The sequence below is a fragment of the Bubalus bubalis genome, chromosome 9, assembly GCF_019923935.1.
Source record: "Bubalus bubalis isolate 160015118507 breed Murrah chromosome 9, NDDB_SH_1, whole genome shotgun sequence".
Taxonomy (NCBI): Eukaryota; Metazoa; Chordata; class Mammalia; order Artiodactyla; family Bovidae; genus Bubalus; species Bubalus bubalis.
Window position 1 is genome coordinate 72280982 of NC_059165.1, and position 23093 is coordinate 72304074.

General features: G+C 47.5%; 1 protein-coding gene across 1 annotated transcript; it reads left to right on the forward strand.

The window, feature by feature from the left end:
• Positions 1-1162: 1162 nt before the first annotated feature.
• Positions 1163-21842, forward strand: LMAN2 (lectin, mannose binding 2). The gene is made up of 8 exons (XM_006042919.3): positions 1163-1412; positions 1581-1699; positions 16006-16123; positions 16754-16833; positions 16977-17138; positions 17227-17341; positions 19852-19971; positions 21157-21842. Exons 1-8 carry the CDS (start codon positions 1208-1210, stop codon positions 21315-21317), a joined length of 1080 nt encoding a protein of 359 aa, XP_006042981.1. The 5' UTR covers positions 1163-1207; the 3' UTR covers positions 21318-21842.
• Positions 21843-23093: the final 1251 nt, after the last annotated feature.

The following is a 23093-nucleotide window of genomic DNA, read 5'->3' on the forward strand; positions in this document are numbered from 1 at the left end:
GCAACCAACTATTCCATCCTGTGATCTCTAACAGGGTTATTAATTCAAGTGTCGAGAGGGCCAGGCAGGTGCTGTAAATTAGTGGCCAGAGTGGAGATGAGCTTTGAAAAATATGGCATTTTTAGCAGGGCAGCCCCATGACCCAAGTGTGGTTGGGTCTTCCAATTTTTCCTGAGAAGCTGAAAATTTGGATTTTTAATATGCATTTGTCTCATGATTTAAAATATTGGTTTAGTGTTAGTGTTAGCCACTCAGTCGTGCCCGACTCTTTGTGACCTCATGGACTGCAGCCCACCAGTCTCCTCTGTCCATGAGATTTTCCAGGCAAGGATACTGGAGTGGGTTGCCATTTCCTTCTCCAGGGCATCTTACCAACCCAGGGATTGAACGCGGGTCTCCTGCACTGCAAGCAGATTCTTTACCGACTGAGCTATAGTTAAGCCATTTATTGAAATAGCATCAGTAAGAGTTCTGTTTAGCTGTGGGCCACCTGTTTCTCATATTTGATCCAGTCTGCTTCCCTGGACGTTTCACGGAGGGGACCCACTACAATCATTTGGATATGAATGGGCCCCAGACATCACAGGGACGGGGATTTGGGACGCCTACTTCTGCTGAAATCCAACTGGCCCTGAGGAGCTGGGAATAGTGGACGCCACCAAATAACAGAATTCTAAGTCTCCAAAGGCTTGGAGCCACAGACGAAAAAGCCCCGCCTGAGGTCTAGAAGGCGCAGAAGTTGGAATTCAGGCCTCCACCTTCAATTTAGAACTCCTTTCTCCTCTGACTGGGAAAGATTACCCCAGTGGCCAGAGGCCAAGTGTTCTAGGGGCCCATAAAAACTACAAGTTCCAGCATGCCCCGCCACACAGACGATCCCCCTCGCAGCCGGCCGACACAAATCATCCTTCTGCACTCCGTTGGCCCGCAAGCCGAACGTGCTGTTCCATGATTGGTTGCTGCTCTGGTAGCTCCTAAGAACCCATTGCTGAGGCTGGTTGACAGGTGTCTCGCAGGAGCCAAGGCACTCGACCAGGACAGGGGGCTGCTTAGCAAATAAAGCCGTCGTCCACTCGGCACCGAGGCTTTGCTTTTGCTGGGAGTTCCCAGGTGACACTAGGGTTGGTGGGTTTCGAGCCGGAGGCTATTAGATGGAACACCCGGAAGGCGGAAGTCCTAGGACGGAAGTGGCCGAGAGGGACAGAGAATGGCGGCGGCGGCGGCAGCAGGCTGGATTTGGCGCTGGGGCTGGGGCCGGCGGTGCCCAGGGAGGTCTGGGCTTCGCGGCCCCGGCCCAGGCCCCACTATACTTCAGCTTTTCCTCTTGTTGCTGGGGCCGGTGGCTGCGGATATAACTGACGGCAACAGTGAACATCTCAAGCGGGAGCATTCGCTTATCAAGCCCTACCACGGTGAGGCCTGTGGCGGGAATGAGTTTAGGGTAAGGTCGAGGCTGGACGGAGTTGGGGAAGGGATGCTCTTTCTTCTGATCAGGGCTGCCCTGTGGGTTCCCTGCCTCCGGCAAAGCTAGTCCTGGCCCGGCCTCTTACGCACCTGTCTGTCCTTGTCTCTGTCCGCAGGGATCGGTTCCAGCTCCACGCTCCTCTGGGACTTCCAAGGAAGCACAATGCTCACGAGCCAGTATGTGCGTCTGACCCCTGACGAGCGCAGCAAAGAGGGCTCTATCTGGAACCACCTGGTGAGTGGTTCCTAAGAGGGGAGGCAGACCATGAAGTAAGCCACTAGAGTTGATCTTCAGCAGGCCTGAACTTGATTTGAAGGCCAGCCCCCCCCTGCTCCCCCGCCCCCTTGGTCACTTGCCTTACTACTTGCCAGTAGTAACAGGCGATGGCTGTTGAAGTTAGTGTATGTAAGGAGCTGTTCTCGACACTTTGTTCACCTGTCTCCATTCCTTCAAAAGCCATGTGAAGTAACCAATGTTATCTCCGTTTCACTGGCTGAAGAAGCTAAGACTCAGAGTTGAAAGTGCCTTCCTCAAAGTCACATAGCCAGCAAGTAGTGGAGCTGTGGTCTGCTTCAGCTGAACCCTCTCAATAGTGGGATAAATGGAAGGAGTGGGGTCTTTATTGGGTGTTTTATGTGTGTTAGGCACTGACTTTAACGTGCCTTATTGCACTTAGCTCTCAGACTGATATAGATGGCTTTCGTGACTCTGCATAAGCAGAGCAAACACAGAGAGTGAATGGCTATAAACAGCATTTAAATTCTGTCTCATCTCCAAGTCCAGCAGTTCACTTACTGCATTTGACCCCAGCCTGGATGGTGGAGGAACCCCTTAAAAATCCTTGCAGATGTCAGTCTCCTTCCTCAGTGCTGGATTGGTCTGGTCATCAGTGGACTCATGGGCAGTTTTAGTTTCTGCGACCTTTGCTGCAGAGGTTACGGACCTTCAGGTGTCTCAGGCATGTCATACGTAAGCAGTGGCCGCGATCTGCTGCTGCACAGACGCCACACCAAGGAAGGTCAGGAAGCGGTGAAAGGGGAATAACTGGGGGCAGAACCTACTCCTCCCCTCCACCTGCCTGATCCCAACCCTTTCCATGGCCTAAGCAGCTGGCAGTGATCTGGGTTTTTCCATCCGCCGCTCTTTGGTCTCTCTGAATGACTTCCCATGTAGTTCTGAGAGCCCACACCGTCCTTGTGTGGCCTCGTCTGCGTGTTACTTCTCCTCCTCTCTTTGCTGCTGGGGCATCTGGAGATACTTTGCTTAGCTTTCACTCTGGTCCTCAGAGCCTGGGGTCTCCTGTGAAGGGATAAACATGCACTGTGTCTGCACGGTCTGGCCCCTAGTGCCTCGCATCTCCATTCGTCCGCTCTGTTAATATTCTTCCGGCTTCTCTGGCTGCCATTTTGCCTCAGGACCTTTGCACTTGTAGCTTCTGTCTGGGACACCGTCTCCTGGCTCTTCGTGCTTGCTTGGTTTCTCCTTATTTGTTAAGTTTTAGTTCGAGTGAGTGAAGTACTCAGAGAGTACTTCAATAACTACCTTGTTTCCCCTGGAGTCACATTCTCTCACTTTATGCTGTCATGTAACTTTAAAATATTTCATTTTATGTTTATTTGGCTGTGCCAGGTCTTCGTTTCAATACAGAGGTCTTTGATCTTGTGACGTTGAGGATCTTTTTTAGTTGCGGAATGCAAGATCTTCTTCCCGGACCAGGGATGGATTGATCCTGAGCCCCTGCATTGGGAGTATGGTCTTAGCCACTGGAACCCCAGGGAAGCCCCTAATTTCATTTTATATTATGATTGATTTACAATATTCTGTTAGTTTCAAGTATACAGCAAAGTGATTCGTTTATACATGTATCCATTTTGTTTTCAGATTATTTCTCGCATATAGGTTATTACGGAATATTGAGTAAAGTTCCCTGTGCTGTATTGTAGGTCCTTGTTGATTGTCTATTTTATATATAGTAGCGTGTATTTACGGAGAAGGCAATGGCACCCCACTCCAGTACTCTTGCCTGGAAAATCTCATGGACAGAGGGCCTGGTGGGCTGCAGTCCATGGGGTCGCTAAGAGTCGGACATGACTGAGTGACTTCACTTTCACTTTTCACTTTCATGCATTGGAGAAGGAAATGGCAACCCACTCCAGTGTTCTTGCCTGGAGAATCCAAGGGACGGGGGAGCCTGGTGGGCTGCCGTCTATGGGGTCGCACAGAGTCAGACATGACTGAAGCGACTTAGCAGCAGTGTGTATTTATTAAGCCCAAACTCCCAATTTATCCCTCCCCCTGCTACGTTTCCCCTTTGGGAACCAAAAGTTTGTTTTCCAAGTCTGAGAGTCTGTTTGTTTTGTAAATAAGTTCATTTGTATCTTTTTTTCTCTTAGATTTCACATAGAAGTGGTATCATATGATATTTGACTTTTGATGTCTGGCTTACTTCACTTAGTATGATCTCTAGGTTCATTTATATTTGTGCAATTGGCATTATTTCATTCTTTTTATGGTTGAGTAATTTTCCACTGTATATACGTACAACATTTTCTTTATCCGTTTCTCTGTTGATGGGCATTTAGGATGCTTCCATGTCTTGGCTATTGTAAATACCGCTGTGATGAACATTGGGGTGCATGTGTCTTTTTGAACTATGATTTTCTCCAAATATTTCCAGGAGTGGGATTACTGGATCATATTGTAGTTCTATTTTTAGTTTTTTAAGGAATCTCCATGCTGTTCTCCATATTGGCTATACCAATTTACATTCCCACCAGCAGCATAGGAGGGTTCCCCTTTCTCTGCACCCTCTGCAGCATTTATTATTTTTAGATTTTTTGGTGATGTCCATTCTAACTGGTGTGAGGTGATGATACCTCATTGTAGTTTTTTTTTTAATCCTTAGGTAGCTTTTTATTATATCCTCCAAAAGAGCATATGATAAGAGTCAGAGCAGTGGTATAAAGTGCTGAAGAAGACCAGGAGAGAGTTGACTTACTGTCTTCAGACTGGGGTGGATGTGGCTTCACAAAAGAGGTAGCAGTTAAACAGAAGGAGGTGCCTTCTTTCCTGAGAAACCAGAACCCCTTTTGCTTTCTCCCATACATACATCCATTAAGAGTACTATTCTTTGCTAAAAGATAAAAGTTTGAAGTCATCTGAGGCCACCAAGGAATTACAGGGCAAAAATCATGATGGGTTTCCAGTTTTCTTCAGCATGCAGAGTTATCTGCTCCTTCCTGGAAGCTAGACTAGTGGTGGCTGTGCTCTCAGGTCCCACCCCTGGGCCAGTGGAGGCAGTTTTCTGGCAGGTCAGTGGTCGTCCCTCCTCCCCCAAGGGGGCCTGCTCAGGAGCTGGCGTTCCTCTCCCCAGGTAGGCAGCAGTCAGCATCGCTCTGGGGACCTGGAACATCACCGCCACTGCACCCAGAAAAGCTGGAAAAATGATACCTACCCCTCCCTCCCCAATCTGACCCCTGCCCCGAAGTGGCTCTTTCACTACCCTTGGTGATAGCAGTGGTGGTGGCCAACTTGCCCCTCTGCCCCTTGCCCATGGTGCCATCTCCACACTGGCATTAGCGAGGACTCAGCCCCAAGCCCCCTCTACTGCTCAGAGGCTATGCTGCCCACCGGGCCCTCATTGTAGTTCTGATTTGTATGTCTCTGATAATGAGCGATGCTGAGCATCTTTTCTTGTGCTTTTTGGCCATCTGTCTGTCTTCTTTGGAGAAATGTCTATTTAGATCTTCTGCCCTTTTTTTTTGATTGGGTGGTTTTTTTGATACTGAGCTGAATGAGCTGTTTGTATATTTTGGAGATTAATCCTTTGTGGGTTGCCTCATTTGCAAATGTTTTCTCCCATTCTGTGGATTATCTTTTTGTTCATGGTTTCCTTTGCTGTGCAAAAGCATTTAAGTTTCATTAGGTCTCATTTGTTTTTGGATAACTTTTTTTTCTTCGGCTGCACTGCGAGGCATGTGGAATCTTAGTTGCCCAACCTGGGCCCCCTGTGGTGGAAGCATGGCGTCCCAGTGGCTGGACCGCCGGGGGCTCCCATGCTTTCAGATAATGTTTATTTTTTTTTAAAAAGTTTATTTATTTTAATTGATTGCTGATTGGTTTACAATATTGCTTTGATTTCTGTCATACATCAGCATGAACTAACCGTAGGTGTACTTATGTCTCCTCCCTCTTGAATCCCCCTCCTTCCTCCAGCCATTCCCACCCCTCTAGATTATTGTGCAGGGCTTAGTTGCTCAGTTGTGTCCAGCTCTTTGCCAACCCCATGGACTGTAGCCCCCCAGGCTCCTCTGTCCATGGGGGTTCTCCAGGCATGAATACTGGAGTGGGTTGCTATGTCCTCCTCCAGGGGAATCTTCCCAACCCAGGTTTGAACCCAGGTAATTACAGAGCCCCAATTTGAGTTCTCTGAGTCATACAGCAAATTCCCATTGGCTATCTACTTATATATGTTAGTGTATATGCTTCCACGCTACTCTCTCCTTGAATAACTTCTAAGAATGAAATTTTTCAAGGAAGTGAGTTCAGCATAGAGTAAATTTTTTTTTTTTTAAGTGAGATACAAATTGTGCTGAAACTGCTAGAAATTGGTTCAGTTACAAGTAACTTATGATTGGAAGTCACTGGTGGTTGGTAATATCACAGGGCTGAGAGAATTCTGCACTTGCCATCATCAGATTTTCAATCTGGAATATAATTCTCTTATCTTCCTGTTTAGTGGAATCTAAATATTGCAATATGAGATCCACTCTTTTAAATGCTGTGTGCATGTGCTAAGTCACTTCAGTTGTGTCCCATCTCTTTGCAACTCTATGGTCTGTAGCCCGCCAGGCTCCTCTATCCATGGGATTCTCCAGGCAAGAATACTGGAGTGGGTTGCCACTCCCTCCTCCAGGGGATCTTCCTGATCCAACCCATGGCTCCTGGATTGCAGGCAGGAGCTGAGCCACCGGGGAAGCCCTTGAAACACTATTAATAAACCCAAATTGTATGTCATTTTTTAAAATTGAACTTATATTTTCACTTCATATCCCACACAGAATTTTATCCTAATGCAGTGTATGTAATACTTGAAAATCTTATTGATTAGCCTATCATGTTCTTCTGTGACTAAGTGTAATAATTTAAGCTTTTTAACTTTGTTGGGACCTTGAAATTAAGTTTTAATATTTTCTTTGGGATTATTATAGTTACCACTGGTACACAATTGATCAAAAGAAATGCCTTACACATTACACAATTTTTGAGTAATTATTACACCAAGTAAACATTTTTTGAAATGCATCTCATTGAGCTGTCATCTCCCCATCCCCATTTGAATGAATGTCATTGTCAGAATGAGAAGCTTAAGCATGACTTCTGCTTTTTGTTCACGTGAATGCTGAAAATTTGCGTTCACTTAGGCATCACCGATTCGATGGACATGAGTTTGAGTGAACTCTGGGAGTTGGTGATGGACAGGGAGGCCTGGCATGCTGCAATTCATGGGGTCGCAAAGAGGCAGACATGACTGAGCAACTGAACTGAACTGAAGTAGTAGATGGAGATGCAAGGAGTTTTGTTATAGCAGGGGTCGTTCAATATTTTGAACTCCTTTGATTTATAAACCCCAAATGTAGTGACTTTCATCAGAAGTTTTAATGGAAAAAAATGTTAATGATGTATCAACTGACTGTTAGATTAGCTCTGCCTTTCACTTTGTTGCACGCCAAGACATAGAAACCACCTAGCTGTAAAATGGTTCATGACTGTCAAGTGATTGATTCTGATTTAGCTGGCCTGGGGAGGACCAGGGCATTAATATTTCTCAGCTCCCCACATGGCTCAGCTGGGATGGAGGGCCATGACCATGTCATGTTCTGCCCCCAAAAGCAGCTTTACACTAGTTCCAGCCCATACCTCATCTGCTTAAAATCCTCCTTTGTACTGTCTTTATCATAGTACTCTCTCTGATGATCTGCAGTCTTACCTGTAGTATGGGGAGACTTTCCAAGGCTTGGATAGTCTTGATGGTATCAGTTTCTAGGTCCTCAAATTCTGTGTGTGTGTACTCTTTCCTAAAACTGACCTTCCTGCAGGCATGCTGGGGACAGGCGGGGAGGTTTTCCTCTCCCATCCTCCGGTGCACAGTTGCCCTTCTCTGAGGCACACCTCCTACTAGCTTGGAGTGCTTTGTTCCCAGGCACAGGAAACTCCTGGGCACCAAAGAGACCATTTGAAATATTGGCTTCTGGGCTGACTTTTGTGTATGTAAGTTACGTTTTAAAAATTTTTTTTCAAATATATAAGTCCTTTTCTAGTTATCTTTATTTTTTAAGTTGTTATTATCGATATCTAGTTTAATCTCTTCATGGTCAAGAAACGGATTCTGTGATTTCAGTCCTTGGACATCTGTTGAGACTTGCAGGTGGTCCTTCAAGTGATCAGGATCTGGGGGACACGTTCATGTGTGCTTGTGAAAGATGTGGATTCTCTGCTGGTTGAGTGAAGTGTGCTATTTAGATCTTTAGGTCTGTTTGCTGATTGGGCTCAAATTTCTATATCTTTCTGACATTTTGCTTGTTTTTATCAGTTATTAGAAGAGGTGTATTAAAATGTGTGTGTGTGTATTTGCCTTCATCTTTATAGTCTGTCAGTTTCTACTTCATATATTTTGAGACCAACATTTTCCTGGTAAATGGAGTCCTTTGTCATGGAGAAGAGTCCTCTTCTAAACTTTGTTATTGGCACAGCTGCACAAGCTTGCTTTTGCTTAGCATTTGCATGTACTGTCTTTTTTGGTCCTTTTCTTTCCCCTACCTCTTTTAGAGTTGTCTCTTGTAAACAGCATATAACCAGGCTTTTGGGTGGTTATCCTTTTATTTTTATTGTGATAAAATACAGTAACATAGCAATTTGCCATTTAACCTTTCTTAAAAAGCAGTTTATTTATTGGTCTTTGCCTAGACTTAGCTGCAACATGTGGGATCTTCAGTCTTTAGTTGCAGCATGTGGATCTTTAATTGTGGCATGCAAATCTTAGTTGAGGCAGATGCTGTCTAGTTGCCTGACCAGGGATTGAGCCCAGGCCCCTGCATTGGGAGCCTGGAGCCTTAGCCACTGGACTACCAGGGGAGTCCCCCATTTAACCTTTTATTGTCTTTTATTTTTAAACAGTTTAATTTTTCAAACCATTTTTAATGGCATTGAGATAGTTTTTAAAAGTGTAAATGGTCACCACACAGAAGGTAAGAGTATACAATGGGAAAAAGGCAATCTCTTTAGCAAGTGGTGTTGGAAAAGTTGGACAGCCTCATGTAAATCAGTGAAGTTAGAACACATGCTCACACCACACACAAAAATAAACTCAAGATGATTTAAAGACTTAAATATAATACATTACACCATAAAACTCCTGGAAGAGAACACCGATAAAACATTCTCTAACATAAATCGTACCAGTGTTTCCTTAGGTCAGTCTCCCAAGGCAATAGAAGTAAAAAGCAAAAATAAACAAATGGGTCCTAGTCCAACTTAGAAACTTTTTCGAAGGAAGCCATAAACAAAATGAAAAGACACCTATGGATTGGGAGAAAGTAAAAGTGGCTCAGTCATGTCCAACTCTTTGCAACCCCTTGGACTGTGATCCATGGAATTCTCCAGGCCAGAATACTGGAGTGGGTAGTCTTTCCCTTCTCTAGGGGATCCTCCCAACCCAGGGATTGAACCCAGGTCTCCCGCATTGCAGGAGGATTCTTTACCATCTGAGCCACCAGGGAAGCCCAGGAATACTAAAGTGGGTAGCCTGTTCCTTCTCCAGCAGATCTTCCTGACCCAGGAATCGAATTGGAGTCTCCTGCATTGCAGGCAGATTCTTTACCAACTGAGCTACCAGGGAAGCCCGGATTGAGAGAAAATATTTGCAAATGATGAGACCAACAAGGGTTTAATTTCCAAAATATACAAATAGCTCATACAATTCAATAATAATTAAAAAAATTTTTTTAAATGGGCAGAAGACCTAAACAGATAATTCTCCAAAGAAGATATACAGATGGCCAGTGCCTGTGTGTATACTCAGTTGCTAAGTCAGATTCTTTGTGATCCCGTGAACTGTAGCCCCCAGGCTCCTCTGTCTATGGGATTTTCCAGGCAAACATACTGGAGTGGGTTGCCATTTCTTTCTCCAGGGGATCTTCCCAGTGCAGATCCACATCTCTTGCATTGGCAGGTGAATTCTTTACCACTGAGCCACCTGGGAAGCCAGTTATTCAGTTCAGTTGCTCAGTTGTGTCCGACTCTTTGCAACCCCATGAATCGCAGCGTGCCAGGCTTGCCTGTCTATCACCAACTCCCGGAGTTCACTCAGACTCACTTCCATCGAGTCAGTGATGCCATCCAGCCATCTCATTCTCTGTCGTCCCCTTCTCCTCCTGCCCCCAATCCCTCCCAGCATCAGAGTCTTTTCCAATGAGTCAACTCTTTGCATCAGGTGGCCAAAGTACTGGAGTTTCAGCTTCAGCATCATTCCTTCCAAAGAAATCCCAGGGCTGATTTCCTTCAGAATGGACTGGTTGGATCTCCTTGCAGTCCAAGGGACTCTCAAGAGTCTTCTCCAACACCACAGTTCAAAAGCATCAATTCTTCGGCACTCAACTTTCTTCACAGTCCAACTCTCACATCCATACATGACCACAGGAAAAACCATAGCCTTGACTAGACGGACCTTTGTTGGCAAAGTAATGTCTCTGCTTTTGAATATGCTATCTAGGTTGGTCATAACTTTCCTTCCAAGGAGTAAGCGTCTTTTAATTTCATGGCTGCAGTCACCATCTGTAGTGATTTTGGAGCTCCAAAAAATAAAGTCTGACACTGTTTCCACTGTTTCCCCATCTATTTCCCATGAAGTGTTGGGACCAGATGCCATGATCTTTGTTTTCTGAATGTTGAGCTTTAAGCCAACTTTTTCACTCTGCTCTTTCACCTTCATCAAGAGGCTTTTTAGTTCCTCTTCACTTTCTGTCATCTTGCAAATCAAAACTTGAGTGAGGTTCCACCTCACACTGGTCAGAATGGCCATCATTAAAAAATCTACCAACTATAAGGTCTGGAAAGGGTGTGGAAAAAAGGGAGCCCTCGTACACTGTTGATGGGAATATTAATTGGTACAGCCAGCATGGAGAGCCCTCAGAAAACTAAAAATAGAGTTGTCATATGATCCAGCAATCCCACTCTTGGACATATACTTAGATAGAACTCTTAATTTGAAAAGATACATGCATCCCTATGTTCGTAAAAGCACTATTTACAATAGCCAAGACATGGAAACAACCTAAATGTCTGTCAACAGATGAATGGATCAAGATGTGTGTGTGTGTGTGTGTGTGTGTGTGTGTGTAAACACATATACACACAAACGGAATAGTACTCAACCACAAAAAAGAATAATGCCACTTGCAGCAACATGGATGGACCTAGGGGGCACTAGTGGTAAAGAACCTACCTGCTGGTGCAGGTAAACAAGAGATGCGGGTTTGATCCCTGGGTCAGGAAGATTCCCCTGGAGGATGGCATGGCAACCTACTCCAGTACTCTTGTCTGCAGAATTCCATGGACGGAGACGTCATAGGGTTGCACAGAGTCAGACACGACTGAGTGACTTAGCATGCGTGCACGGATGGACCTAGAGATTACCATGCTGAGTGAAGTTAGAGAAAGACAATCTAATGATATCACTTATGTGGAATCTAAAATATGACACAAATGAACATATATACAAAACAGACTCACAGACATGGAGGACAGACTTGTGGTTGCCTAGTTGTCAGGGGGTTGGGGAGGGAAGGATTGGAAGTTTGGGATTAGCGGACACAAACTATTAATGCAGGATGAATAAACAACAAAATCCTACTGTATAGCACAGGGAGCTGTATTCAGTATCCTGTGATAATCTGTAATGGAAAATATGAAAATATGCAAAAGACTATGTATGTATAACTGAGTCACTTTCCTGTGTAGCAGAAATTAACACAATATTGTGAATCAGTCTGCAGTAAAACTTTTAAAAGTGTAACGTCTACCAACAAAAAATTAGTTTCAATTACTATAAATATGTATCTGTATGAAAAAGAAAATTTAAAAATTTCTCAAATGTTTTATTGTGGTAAGATATACATGACATAAAATTGACCGTTTTAACCATTTTTAAGTGTACAGTTGAGTGGCATTAAGTACTTTCATGTTGTTGTGCAGCCATCACCACCATCCATCTCCAGAACTTTCTAATCATCGGAAGCTGAAACTGTGCTCCTTAAACACTAACTCCCTGTTTTCTGCCTCTCTACAGCCCCTGGTAGCCACTATTCTACTTTCTGTTTTTGAATTCGACTCTTCTAGGTACCTCACATAAATGGAATCATAGAATATTTGTCTGTATCTCACTTATTTCACTTAGCATAACATACGCAAAGTTCATCCATGCTGTAGCATGTATTAGTATTTCATTCTTTTATGGCTAAATAATATTCCTGTGTGTGTGCACCACATTTTGTTTATCCATTCATCTGTTGGTGGACACTGGGTAGTTTCCACCTTTTGGCTATTGTGCTGCTGTGTACATGGGTGGACATAGGTGGCTACTGAAGTGCCTGCCTTCACTTGTTTTGGTAAATACCTAGGAAGTGGAATTGCTAAGTTATATGGTAACTCTTTGTTAAACTTTTTGAGGACCACCAAACTGTTTTCCACAGCAACCACACCATTTTACAGTCCCACCAGCAATGCACCAGGATTCCAGTTTCTCCACATTTTTATAATACTGTATTTTCTATTTTTTTAATAATAGTCATCCAGACGAATGTGAAGTGGTATGTGGTTTTGATTTACATTTCTCTAATGATTAATGATGTTGAGCATCTTTTCATATGCTTTTTATATACAAATTATTATCTTCTATGAAAAACATGTCTATCTAAATCCTTTGTCCAGTTTTGGGTTGTTTTTTGTTGTTGAGTTTTAGGAGTTCTTTATGTATTCTGGACATTATCAGTATATGATTTGGAAATATTTTCTCTCATTCTGTGGGTTGTCTTTTCATTTTCTTGATGTTCTTTGACATGTAAAAGGTTTTAATTTCGTTGAAGCCCAGTTTATCTAATTTTTTTGTTGTCTGTGCTGTGGTGGCATATCCAGGAAATTATTGCTAAATCTAGTGTTTCCCCTGTTTTCTTCTAAGAGTTTTATACTTTTAGTTCATTAGTTTTTAAGTCTTTGATCTGTTATTTTTAAAATTAAACTATTTTTTTGAGATAATTGTAGATTCACATGTAGTTGTAAGAAAAAATAAAGAGATTAAGAAGTACAGAGTTCCAGTTGTAAAATTAATTAAGTCATGGGGATGTAATATATAGCATAGGGAATGTGGTCAATAATATTGCAACAATAATAGTATTACAGTAACTTTCTATGGTGACGGATATTACTAGACATGTGGTGATCAATTTGTAATGCATGTAACTGTCAAATCCCTATGTGGTACACCTGAAACTGATGTTGTATGTCAACTATATTTCATTTAGAAAAAAGAAAGACAAGAATACAGGGAGATCCTGGGTACCCTACCAGCATTCAGCCTGTCTACATTTTGTAAAGTCACTGATACATTTGGGTTTAATCTACCATCTTACTACTTACGTTCTGTTTGTACTGGCTGTCCTCTGTTCACTTTTCTCTCTGGTCTTGGCTTCTTTTGAGTTGGTTAATTTTTATTCCACTTTTATTCTTCTGTTAGCTTGAAAGTTCTGTGCTTATTTCCCAAGATTTTGGTGATTACTCTGGAGTTTAAAACACAGATCATGTTTTACCAAAGAGTACTGATAAGATGTACTTTTAACTCCTTCCAGGACGATGATAGGCTTTTAGAACGATTTAACTTCTTTTACCTTGTTGTTATTAATCTTTCTGTTTTAAATCACACAAAACAGTATTGTTTTATACAGCCAAGTGTTCGTTTGTATTTTTAGTCTCATACTTAGTTTAGTCATTGGTCTCCATTCCTTCTTGAATCTCTGACTTCATGTCCGGATCTGGATCACATTTCTCCCTGAAGAATTAAAGATAGCCTTAGTGTTTTTGTCTGAAAATGTCTTAATTTCACCTTCTTTTTTTTTAAAGAGGATTGCATAGATGGATCTGTCGATTGTGGGCTGGCAGTGGTGGTGCTTCTGCCGGCCCTTCAGTCTTCTGAGGCCTGGCCTCCTGTGATGGCAGAAGCGGTGGCGTTGGTTCAGGCACCGCCAGCTACTGTTCTCTCGAAGGAACCACAGCGCAGATCCCCGCAGCTTGCCTCTTCATCTTGGTTTTGTCACAGGAGCAAGTGTGCTTGTTGTGCTGGCTGATTTCCATTCTCTTCACCATTTTCCTGAGGGAAATAGCAGATCCCATATTTACTGGCTCTTCTTAGTGTGTTTAGTTCTGTTGCCGAAAATTAGGTCCGAGGCCAAAGAGCACCTTCATTCTTGAAAGATACATGTGCTGAGTATAGAATCCTATGTTGATTATTTTCCTTCAACTCCAAATATATCAGTCTATTGTCTTCTTACTCCTAGTGTTTCTGTTGAAAATTCTAGTATCAGGCTAATTATAGCTCCTTTGAAGTTAATCTTTTTTTTCCTTCTGGTTACTTTTAAGGGTCCCTGGGATGGTGATGGCGGTGGTGGTTCTCTCTCTCTCTGTGTTTTGTTCCTATCTTGTCTCTTCATGTGCCTGGTATTTTTGGTTGTGTCCCAGATACTGTGTTTGTACAATATTTTGTTAAAAGTATGAGGCCTGAGTGAGTCTGTTTAGTCTAATTTCAGGGATTGTGAGAACTCACAGCTGAGCTGCAGTCCCTGGGAGCCCTTTCTCATTCGTTCTTACTTTTCAGTTGTGAGTTTTGTCACCTCAATGCGAAGCAAGACTGATTCACCAGTCCTTCCACCCCCTCAGCAGGTCTTGGACTCAGATTCCTTGCACATCTGTCATGGAGACCTGCTTTTTATCACCTCACCGTTGCCCCCCTCCAGAACCTGCAGGGTCTCCCAGAGCCAGTGAATTGTCAGAAACTGGGAGGGCTGACTTCACACTGTGTCAGACTGCCGAGCAGGTGCCTGCTAAGCCTGTGTTCTCAAGGGCCGCGTCTTCTCACCTGAGCCTCTGGAGCCCAGGCCCAGAACACTGCCTGGTGAATCAGTGATGCACAAGCCACGATGGGACATAGGGTTTTTATTTTTTATTCTTTACTTGACTTTTTTATGATTACAGAAGTAATATGTTCAGTATAGAAGATTGAAAATGTAGAAAGTAAACATTCCCCTCCCGGAGTTAGCTTTCATTAATGTTGGTCATATTTCCTTCATTTCCTTCTTTCTCTGGCCATAGACTAATATATATATTTTTAAATGAGCACATAGCGCTGATACTGTTTTCAGCTTGTCTTTCCTCTTATTATCTTTGACATCTTGATCTTGACTTGTGAGAGCTTATGGATCTCCCTCATTTTGTTAAAAAGCTGCAACAGCCAAATTGCCCCCAAGAAGATGGGAGCCATCCACTGTCCTCTGGATTTAGGCCATGTTTCTCTTCATTCTTGTCTGCATTGCTGCTCGTGATCTCTTTAAGCCTTGCCAATCTGATAAGTCAGCAATATGTTGTTTTAGTTTGCCTTTCAGCTAGGCCTTTGTTTAATTACTTGCTTACACACCCATCTGCAGACTTTACCTAAGCAGATTCTTGTTAGAGTGTCAATACCATAGTTTTCATGAGCAGCTTCCTGGTAGGCAAAGCAGGCTGGTGTCCTTGCTGTGGGCCCAGCCTTGTGCCTTCCTTCCCTCACATCACAGTAGCCCAGAGGCCCCAGAGCTGCCCTTCCAGCCCCCAGGCCTAATATCACCATCGCCACCCTCAGGCTGGGCTGAGACTGCAAGAGGCAGGTGGTGTGCTGGCTGAGAGTCTAGGGCTTCAAGTCTGCCAGACCTGGGTGTGGGTCAGTGTGAGGGGAACACAGCGGGGATGGAAAGCCAGAAAGGAGTCGGTGCAGCTTGTGTTACAGGCCTGAAGGCCATGGCAGCTGTAGGCAACAGCAGAAGTTTCCGAGTCAGACAGTCCTGGGCGTGCGTCAGGACATCCACTTACCTACTGTGGACAAGTTATTTCGTCTCTGAATGTGTTTTCTTTTTATAAAATACATGACTCAAATAGGGATAGTAATCCTTCCACAAGATCCCCGGGGACAGGAACAGTGGGGATGGAGAAGAAACAGGGCTAACAGGTTTGGCTGGTATCAAGGAAAGTAAGTCAAGATGTGAGAATCAGCACAGGAGAAGACGGGCCAGGGCGGGTGGAGTCTGGGCCTCAGCAGCCTTGGGACAGTCTGTGGCCTCCCCCTCCCTCCCTACTGGGGCCCTGCTGCTTAGCCCTGTTCTGTGTCCCGACTCACTCTAGGTCAGTTGCATTGAGTAGGCAAGCCTGGGGAGCCCTGACAGTCCTCTCTGCTCTCCCTCTAGCCTTGCTTCCTCAAAGACTGGGAGATGCACGTTCACTTCAAAGTTCATGGTGCAGGAAAGAAAAATCTCCATGGAGATGGCATTGCCTTGTGGTACACCCGGGACCGCCTGGTGCCAGGTAGGGTGGTGCTGGCACAGGTGGGCTGCTGTGGCCAGGAATCCTTCACTCTGCACTCCCTGTTAGGGCACTGCTGCTCCTCTTTGAGGAAACATGGGGCCTGGGGAGTGGCTGGAGGGAGCATCCCTGTAGAAGAGGACCCTGTGGTCAACTCTGCCCAGTGTGGCCTGGTCTTCACCAGCTAAGTGGGTTTTACCGTCCTATCATCTTAAGAAGGAAAATACAAGGGAGACTGTGACAGAGACCATCTGTGGCCCACAAAGCCTAAAATCTTTGCTCTCTGGCCTTGGACAGAAAGTTCGTGACCCCTGGGTTCAGGGGTGGTCCTTACTGCATGACCATCTGGTTTTTACAGATTAGGTATCCCCTTGCCCCCGACACCTCAGAGCACATAGACAGGTGCTGTTCTTTCACAGTTCAGGCTTCAAACTTGAGTCCTCTCTGCCACATGCCTGAGACTACCCTTCCAACGCCTCTCACCCCACTTAGAGATCCCTTCTTTCTCCTGGGAGCATGACTGTGGGCTAACATCTTTTGACCCCATCCATGCTGGCGTTACTCTGTCCTTCAGGTACCCCTTGGGCAATTCCCAATTTCTCCCGTCATAGGAGCATCTCCTTCTAATTCTAGGGCCTGTGTTTGGAAGCAAAGACAACTTCCATGGCTTAGCCATCTTTCTGGACACATACCCCAACGATGAGACCACAGAGGTAGGCCCTTGCTCTCCTGCAGAGCAGGACAGGACTTCTCCCTGGGTCCTGCGTGAGAGCAGCCTCCAGGGGTCAGGGTGGTGGGTGCCCCGCGGCCTCCCACTGGCTGGGCTGCCCTCGGAGTGACCGGTGTCTTGTCTCAGCGCGTGTTCCCGTACATCTCCGTGATGGTGAACAATGGCTCCCTGTCCTACGACCACAGCAAGGACGGCCGCTGGACTGAGCTGGCGGGCTGCACGGCTGACTTCCGCAACCGCGATCACGACACCTTCCTGGCAGTGCGCTACTCCCGGGGTCGCCTGACGGTGAGCAGGCAGGAGGGGCAGCTCTGCGGGGCTTGGGAAGGCGGGCAGGCCAGCCCTGGGCCACCCTTGACCTGCTGGCTGGCCGCAGGTGATGACTGACCTGGAGGACAAGAATGAGTGGAAGAACTGCATTGACATCACGGGAGTGCGCCTACCCACTGGCTACTATTTTGGAGCCTCTGCCGGTACCGGCGACCTGTCCGGTGAGTGTGCGGGCAGTGCAAGGCATCCAGTGTCAGTCTGGCCTTCCCTGCCTTCGGGAGCTTGTGACACGGCAGATCCCTTTCCTCCTCGACCTGCCTCCGTTTGGTTCCACCCGTGCCTGGATTTCTTCCCCCTCTTCCCACGTGTGTGCGCAGTCCTTCAGCTGTCTTCCCTCTCTGTCATCTGTGAGCTGGAGGTGTTTGAATCTGGTGAACCCAGCAGTGGACCCCCACATTTCCCTCTCCAGACCTGAGTCACCAGCAACGTGCCCAGCAGGCCTCTCAGCCTTCACACGCCCACAGCCAGAGGCAAACAAGCCTCTGCTCTAGTGGTTACTTGGGTCAGAACGCCTTGGTGTTCTTCCGGCCTCTGCTTTTTCTCTCACATGCCGCCTCCCATTTGTTGGCATGTCCTGCTGGCTGTGTCTTCTTTTCACCCTGCAGCAGACCACTCTTATTCCTTTACTGCAGGCAGGTCTGGGCCACCGTCCTCTCTTGCTTGGACAATTGCAGGAGCCTCCCGAGGGTGCCCTCCTCCCAGCACCACAGCCGAGCTACTCCTTCACCTCACTCAGGGCTGAGGCTGCTGTCCTGCCAGCAGCGGGCCTGTTGCCTGCCGCCACATTCCCTGTGCCGCATCCTCTCTGCTCTCTGGTGACACTGCCGCTATAGCTACTCTTCACACCCACCCCTGCCCTCCTGCCTCGGGCCTTTGTGCCTGTGTCTCTCCAGGTCTTGCTCAGGTATCTCTTCCCTAGTGAGGCCATCCTTGATTCCCTCATTTAAAGTCACACACACACACACACACACACACACACCCCAGTCCCCTGCACACTTCCTGTCGCCTTTTCTAGCTTTATTTTTCTTTATAGCATTTAACCGTCCTGGTATCCAGTGTGTAATTTATTTCATTGTCATGTCTCCTCACTGAATTGTGAGCTCCATGGAGTCAGGGCTCTGTCTTGTTTGGCCCATGGTGAGTGCTGTAAGCTTTGGGGTGCTACCTGCCCGTGCAGGCCTCTTGAGACCACCAGGCCTGGGTGGCACTTGTTGGTGGCCCTTGGCGCTGGCCCTTAGTCCCTTCTCAGGGCCAGCTCTTGTTGACCAGAGTTGAGAAACAATGTGGTAGACCAGACAGAGGCTTGTTTGTTGTCAGGATAGATGTTTCCAGGGCTTGTGAGCCAGCCACTGTCCAGGAGCGTCCCCGTCACCATGGAAGCGTCTGGGTCCATTTGGTTCTCGGAGTGTCTATTGTTTTAAGGTTTCTAATATGGAAATTCCAATTGTATACCCACAAGAGGGAAGATGGTGTGATAAGCCCCTTACTGCTGTTACCCAGCTTCAATAATTACCAGCTCACAGCCTGTCTTGTTTCATTTGTGGACCCAGTACAACCCTGCCCTGGGTCACCTGGAATTCCATCTGACTGTTTCAGCAGGCATCATGAGAAGGCTCTGGAAGCAGAGCTATGTCTGTGACAGTGTATTCTCTAAGTCTGTTTGAAGAGGCCCTGGGAAGGGCGATGGAGGGGCCATGCCTGCGGTAGTGTGACCCTTAGGCAGAGGGCTGTGCATGCCCACCTCCTGCAGGTGTCTCGTGGCTGTGTTCTTAGTTAGGTAGCTGTCTCTTTCCCCTTTTGTACAGCTGAGACCATTGGGCATTTGGGAGTTGAAGAGAGGTGGATGTCAAGTTCGGGCACCCAGGAAGTGACAGAGCTCAGATGGGCCCTGCTGTCTGACTCCAGGGCCCCTGCTTGGCCCTGGGCTTCCAGGGCCGCTCACACCAGCTGTCCAGTGCGCTGGCCTCTGCCTGGCCTGACCGCAGGGTCCTTGCTCTTTACGCTTTCAGGTTCCGGTCAGTTAGCTGAGCTGAGAGCTGGTGGTAGGCTGACTGGGACCCTCGTCTCATTTCTGAGCCTCAACCTCTCCATCTCCAAATGGGGTTGTCAGTTACTGTCAGCGTCAGGCAGGGGTTCTCTCCTGCCCATACTTAGTGGACCCGGGCCCTCCTCAAGTCTCCCCAGGTACAGTCGATGACTGTCACAGCTGAGCGTCTGGTGGCTGCCCGCCCCCGGGAGGGTCAGGCTTCTCAATCAGCTGTGCAGCAGTGTGTGGGTCTCTATCCGGTTCTCTTTTCAAGGACATGCTGCCTCCAGGCAGTGCACCTTTGGCCCTGTCTGTACTTTCTCATTTACACGCCTCAGTAACCGCAAGACGGAGATTACCACCCCCATTTGCAAATGAGACTGAGCCTCAAAGAGGGTAGCAGAGCCAGGATTAGACCCAGCGATGTTGATTGTAAAACCTGTGCTTTTTCCTCTCTGCTCTGCTTCCTCCCAGGTTTCTTATTGCTGAGTTCTGGAGTATTCCAGCCCCTGAATACTGCTTGCTAGAGGCTGCTAGGTTCTCCCCAGGGGACCTGGCCACTCTGTGTGGTGTGGGGTGGGAGAGGGTTGAGCTCGTGTGCCAAAGCGGCTCCATGCCCCTTAGAAGCTAACTCTTGTCCTGCAGACAATCATGACATCATCTCCATGAAGCTGTTCCAGCTGATGGTGGAGCACACACCGGACGAGGAGAGCATCGACTGGACCAAGATCGAGCCCAGCGTCAACTTCCTCAAGTCGCCCAAAGGTATGCACGAACAGCCCCTCCCGGTGGGGCCTGGGCTGGCTTAGGCAGCTGCTTGGGGTCCATCTGCCCTTCCCTGGACCCACTCAGCCCTTGAATCAGCAGCTAGTGCTCATGAACAGGCATGTGAGCCCCTGGCCTCTGCATCATCCTGCACTCAGTGCTGGGATCACGGCCGGTGAAGCCAGAGGGGCTGTTTGCTGGTGCAGGCGCTCTGGTACCTCAGTGCGTGGCCTCAGCAAACAGCCTGCAGTAGGTCCCACAACTGCTGGGGGAGCTGATCCTTAGGCTTCCTCAGCTAAAAAGAGGTAAAAAGGCGGGATGCAAACTTGAGTTTTGGCAGACCTCCAAGTCTGAGCCCTTTGCAGGGTAGTAGTCAGCTAATACTCCATCCTCACAGAGAGAGAGTTTTCAGGATGGATGGGGAGTGAGGACCCTGTGTGTGTGTGTGTGTGTGTGTGTGTTGCGAACTCTACTTCAGGAGCCCCAAAGTTGTGCGTGTGGGCCCAGCGGGAGATAGAGTACCACTGGAACCCAACATTTTATGTGACATTTCACTTTTTAAAGATTCAAGTTGCTTTTAAATGTTCTGGGGGCCAAACAAACCCCACCATAGACCACTGATTTGCGGCCTTTCATTGAAGGCTTCCTGCTGCCAAGGCTTTTGGACACATCTGCTCCAGCCCACCCAGCAGCCCATGCGGCTGGCCTGGCAGGGGTTAATTCCCAGTCAGACAAGTGGGCCCACTGGGCTAGAAGGTCAAAGCGAAAGCACAGAGGTTGGGGGTCAGGGCCCTGGGAGCCCCCCAGGAGGCACGGAATGCATCCACATGTGAGGGAGGGCAGACTGTGGCCAGGGCCATGTTTCTTCAGCTGGGGACCTCAGACCACTGCACCAGGCTGGGAGTGGTCTTGGGAAAACAGGTCCTGGGCCCACCTAGGCAGACTCAGGCTGTCAGGGAGATCCCAGGCGTGCAGTTCACCAGCTTCTTGCAGCAGAAGGCACCTCAGCCTGAATCCCGGGGAGCCTTGTTCCCAGTGAGATTGTCGCTCTGTGCATGCCCCTGCCCCGTGCTGGAGCCTTGTGAGCAGGCCACAGCTGCTGCCTCGAGGGTGGGGTGGGGGCCTTATCACGCTGTCTCCTGGGAGCCCGTTCGGCCTCTCATTTACCCCTCTCTCCTCCTTTAGACAATGTGGACGATCCAACGGGGAACTTTCGCAGCGGACCCCTGACGGGGTGGCGGGTGTTTCTGCTGCTGCTGTGCGCGCTCCTGGGCATCATCGTGTGCGCCGTGGTGGGGGCCGTGGTGTTTCAGAAGCGGCAGGAACGGAACAAACGTTTCTACTGAGCAGCCAGCCCGTGGCTTGGGGAAGGGCCCTGGCGCTAATGTGAACTTTTTTTTTTACTAGGATTGTAAAAGGAAAATAAGATGACCTTATTTCTTAACCGTTTCAAAGAAATAATTAAAGTATTTTCATATATTTTGCTTCTTGCCCAATGGGGAGTAAGGCTGCAGGGCTGGGGAATAAGGGTTTTCCATGCCCACAGCCGGGGGCAGAGGCCCTGGCCCTGTGCCGGCCTCTCAGGAGCAGGGGGTCTGTGCCTGGTGCTGGGCCGAGAGCCTGGCAGGTGGCTGTGAACACTGGAGGCCCCCCAGGCCACACTGGGGTGGGCGCCTGAGGACACAAGCAGTGATCTTGTTCTGTGCTGTGTGGTGTGTGTGGCAGAAGAGGAGGCCAACTGGGGAGCCTGTTTCTTCCTGTTCATGCTCCGAGCTTCTTTCCAAGGCCGACCCTCGGGTGAGGCTGGAGGAGCAGTTTGGTGGGGCCCAGAGTATGATGGTTTGCTAAATAAAGTGAAATAACCAACCTCAGTTGTGTGGCTGCCCTAAAAGGTCTGCTTTTCTCTTCTTTGAATGACTTCCAGGTGCTTTCCAGCTTCAAGCCTCGTCCCCTCAGGCGTGGCACGGCCCCAGGAGGCAGGTGCTGGGGTCTCCATTTCCCAGTTGGGGAATCACAGTTCTTAGAGGTCAAGCAAAACTTGCCTGGTGGCACACACCACTGGCAACATGGGGCGAGGCCTGCACTGTCTCCACGCACCCGGGGCCTCTGGGAAAGGACCCACTGAGGGGAGGATGTGGTTCCCGCACAGAGGGTGTGGTTCCCACCCAAGGGATTGTGGGTCAGCGGTGGTGTTCCCCTTGGTGTCATGGCTGGTCAAAGGTGGTTCAGGACGTGAGGAAAGCTCACAGTAAGTGCCACGTGTGGCAGCCTCTGTGGCTCACTCCCAGTGCAGCTGGCTGCTGCATCCAGTCTCCCGTGACCCCCGCCCGCCATGGGACGGGCCCCCATCCAGCCCAGCACCTTCCCGCTCCCAGATAAACATTTCAGCCACCACTGACTTCTTATCATGTTCCTTCTCCACAGAGAGAGTCATGGGACATCCGACAAATTGAGAGTGTTTCTTCACAATCTCCTTTATTCTTTCCTCCAAGGACTTAGTTAGGTCTTTCAGACACAGAATGGCCTTTGTTCTTCGGCCCGTAGGTTTGCCTCTGATGGTCCTAACTGGATGATCCTCCTACAGAAGGCTCTAGTGGTGATAACGGCCACTTTCAGTAGCCAAATAGGTAGAATAAAACCCAGCACCAAACTCTTCTGTCACAGAGAGCTCTGCAGCAGCCTGCAAAGCCTCCATGAGTGCCTTGGTCCCAGACTTGCAATAGCACCAGGGTTATCGATCAGCACATCCTTGGTCGTCCCTATTTTGGTGTCCACCGCCCTGAGGGTTCGATTTTACTCGTCTGGAATGAGGTTAATGTGCAGCTCTTTCTCACATTTTAGTTTACTGGTGTCTGTCAGTCTTTCATATCATAATTTTGTCCAGAGCATCTGATGATTTAGAAAAAAGCTCCCTCAGAGATAGCTATTTGAGTGGTAGTTATTGCTGCTCAGTAACATCAACTGGGTAATTGCTTCCTGAAAGGCAGGCATCTCAACCTCCTTCTCTGTCAGTTGGTCTGGGGTCTGGGTTTCCTCAAACACCTTGGCTAAAGAAGCACACGGGTTTTTTTTAGCGTCAGTGCAGCACCAGGACACAGAAGCAATAGAACCTCCATCTTCAA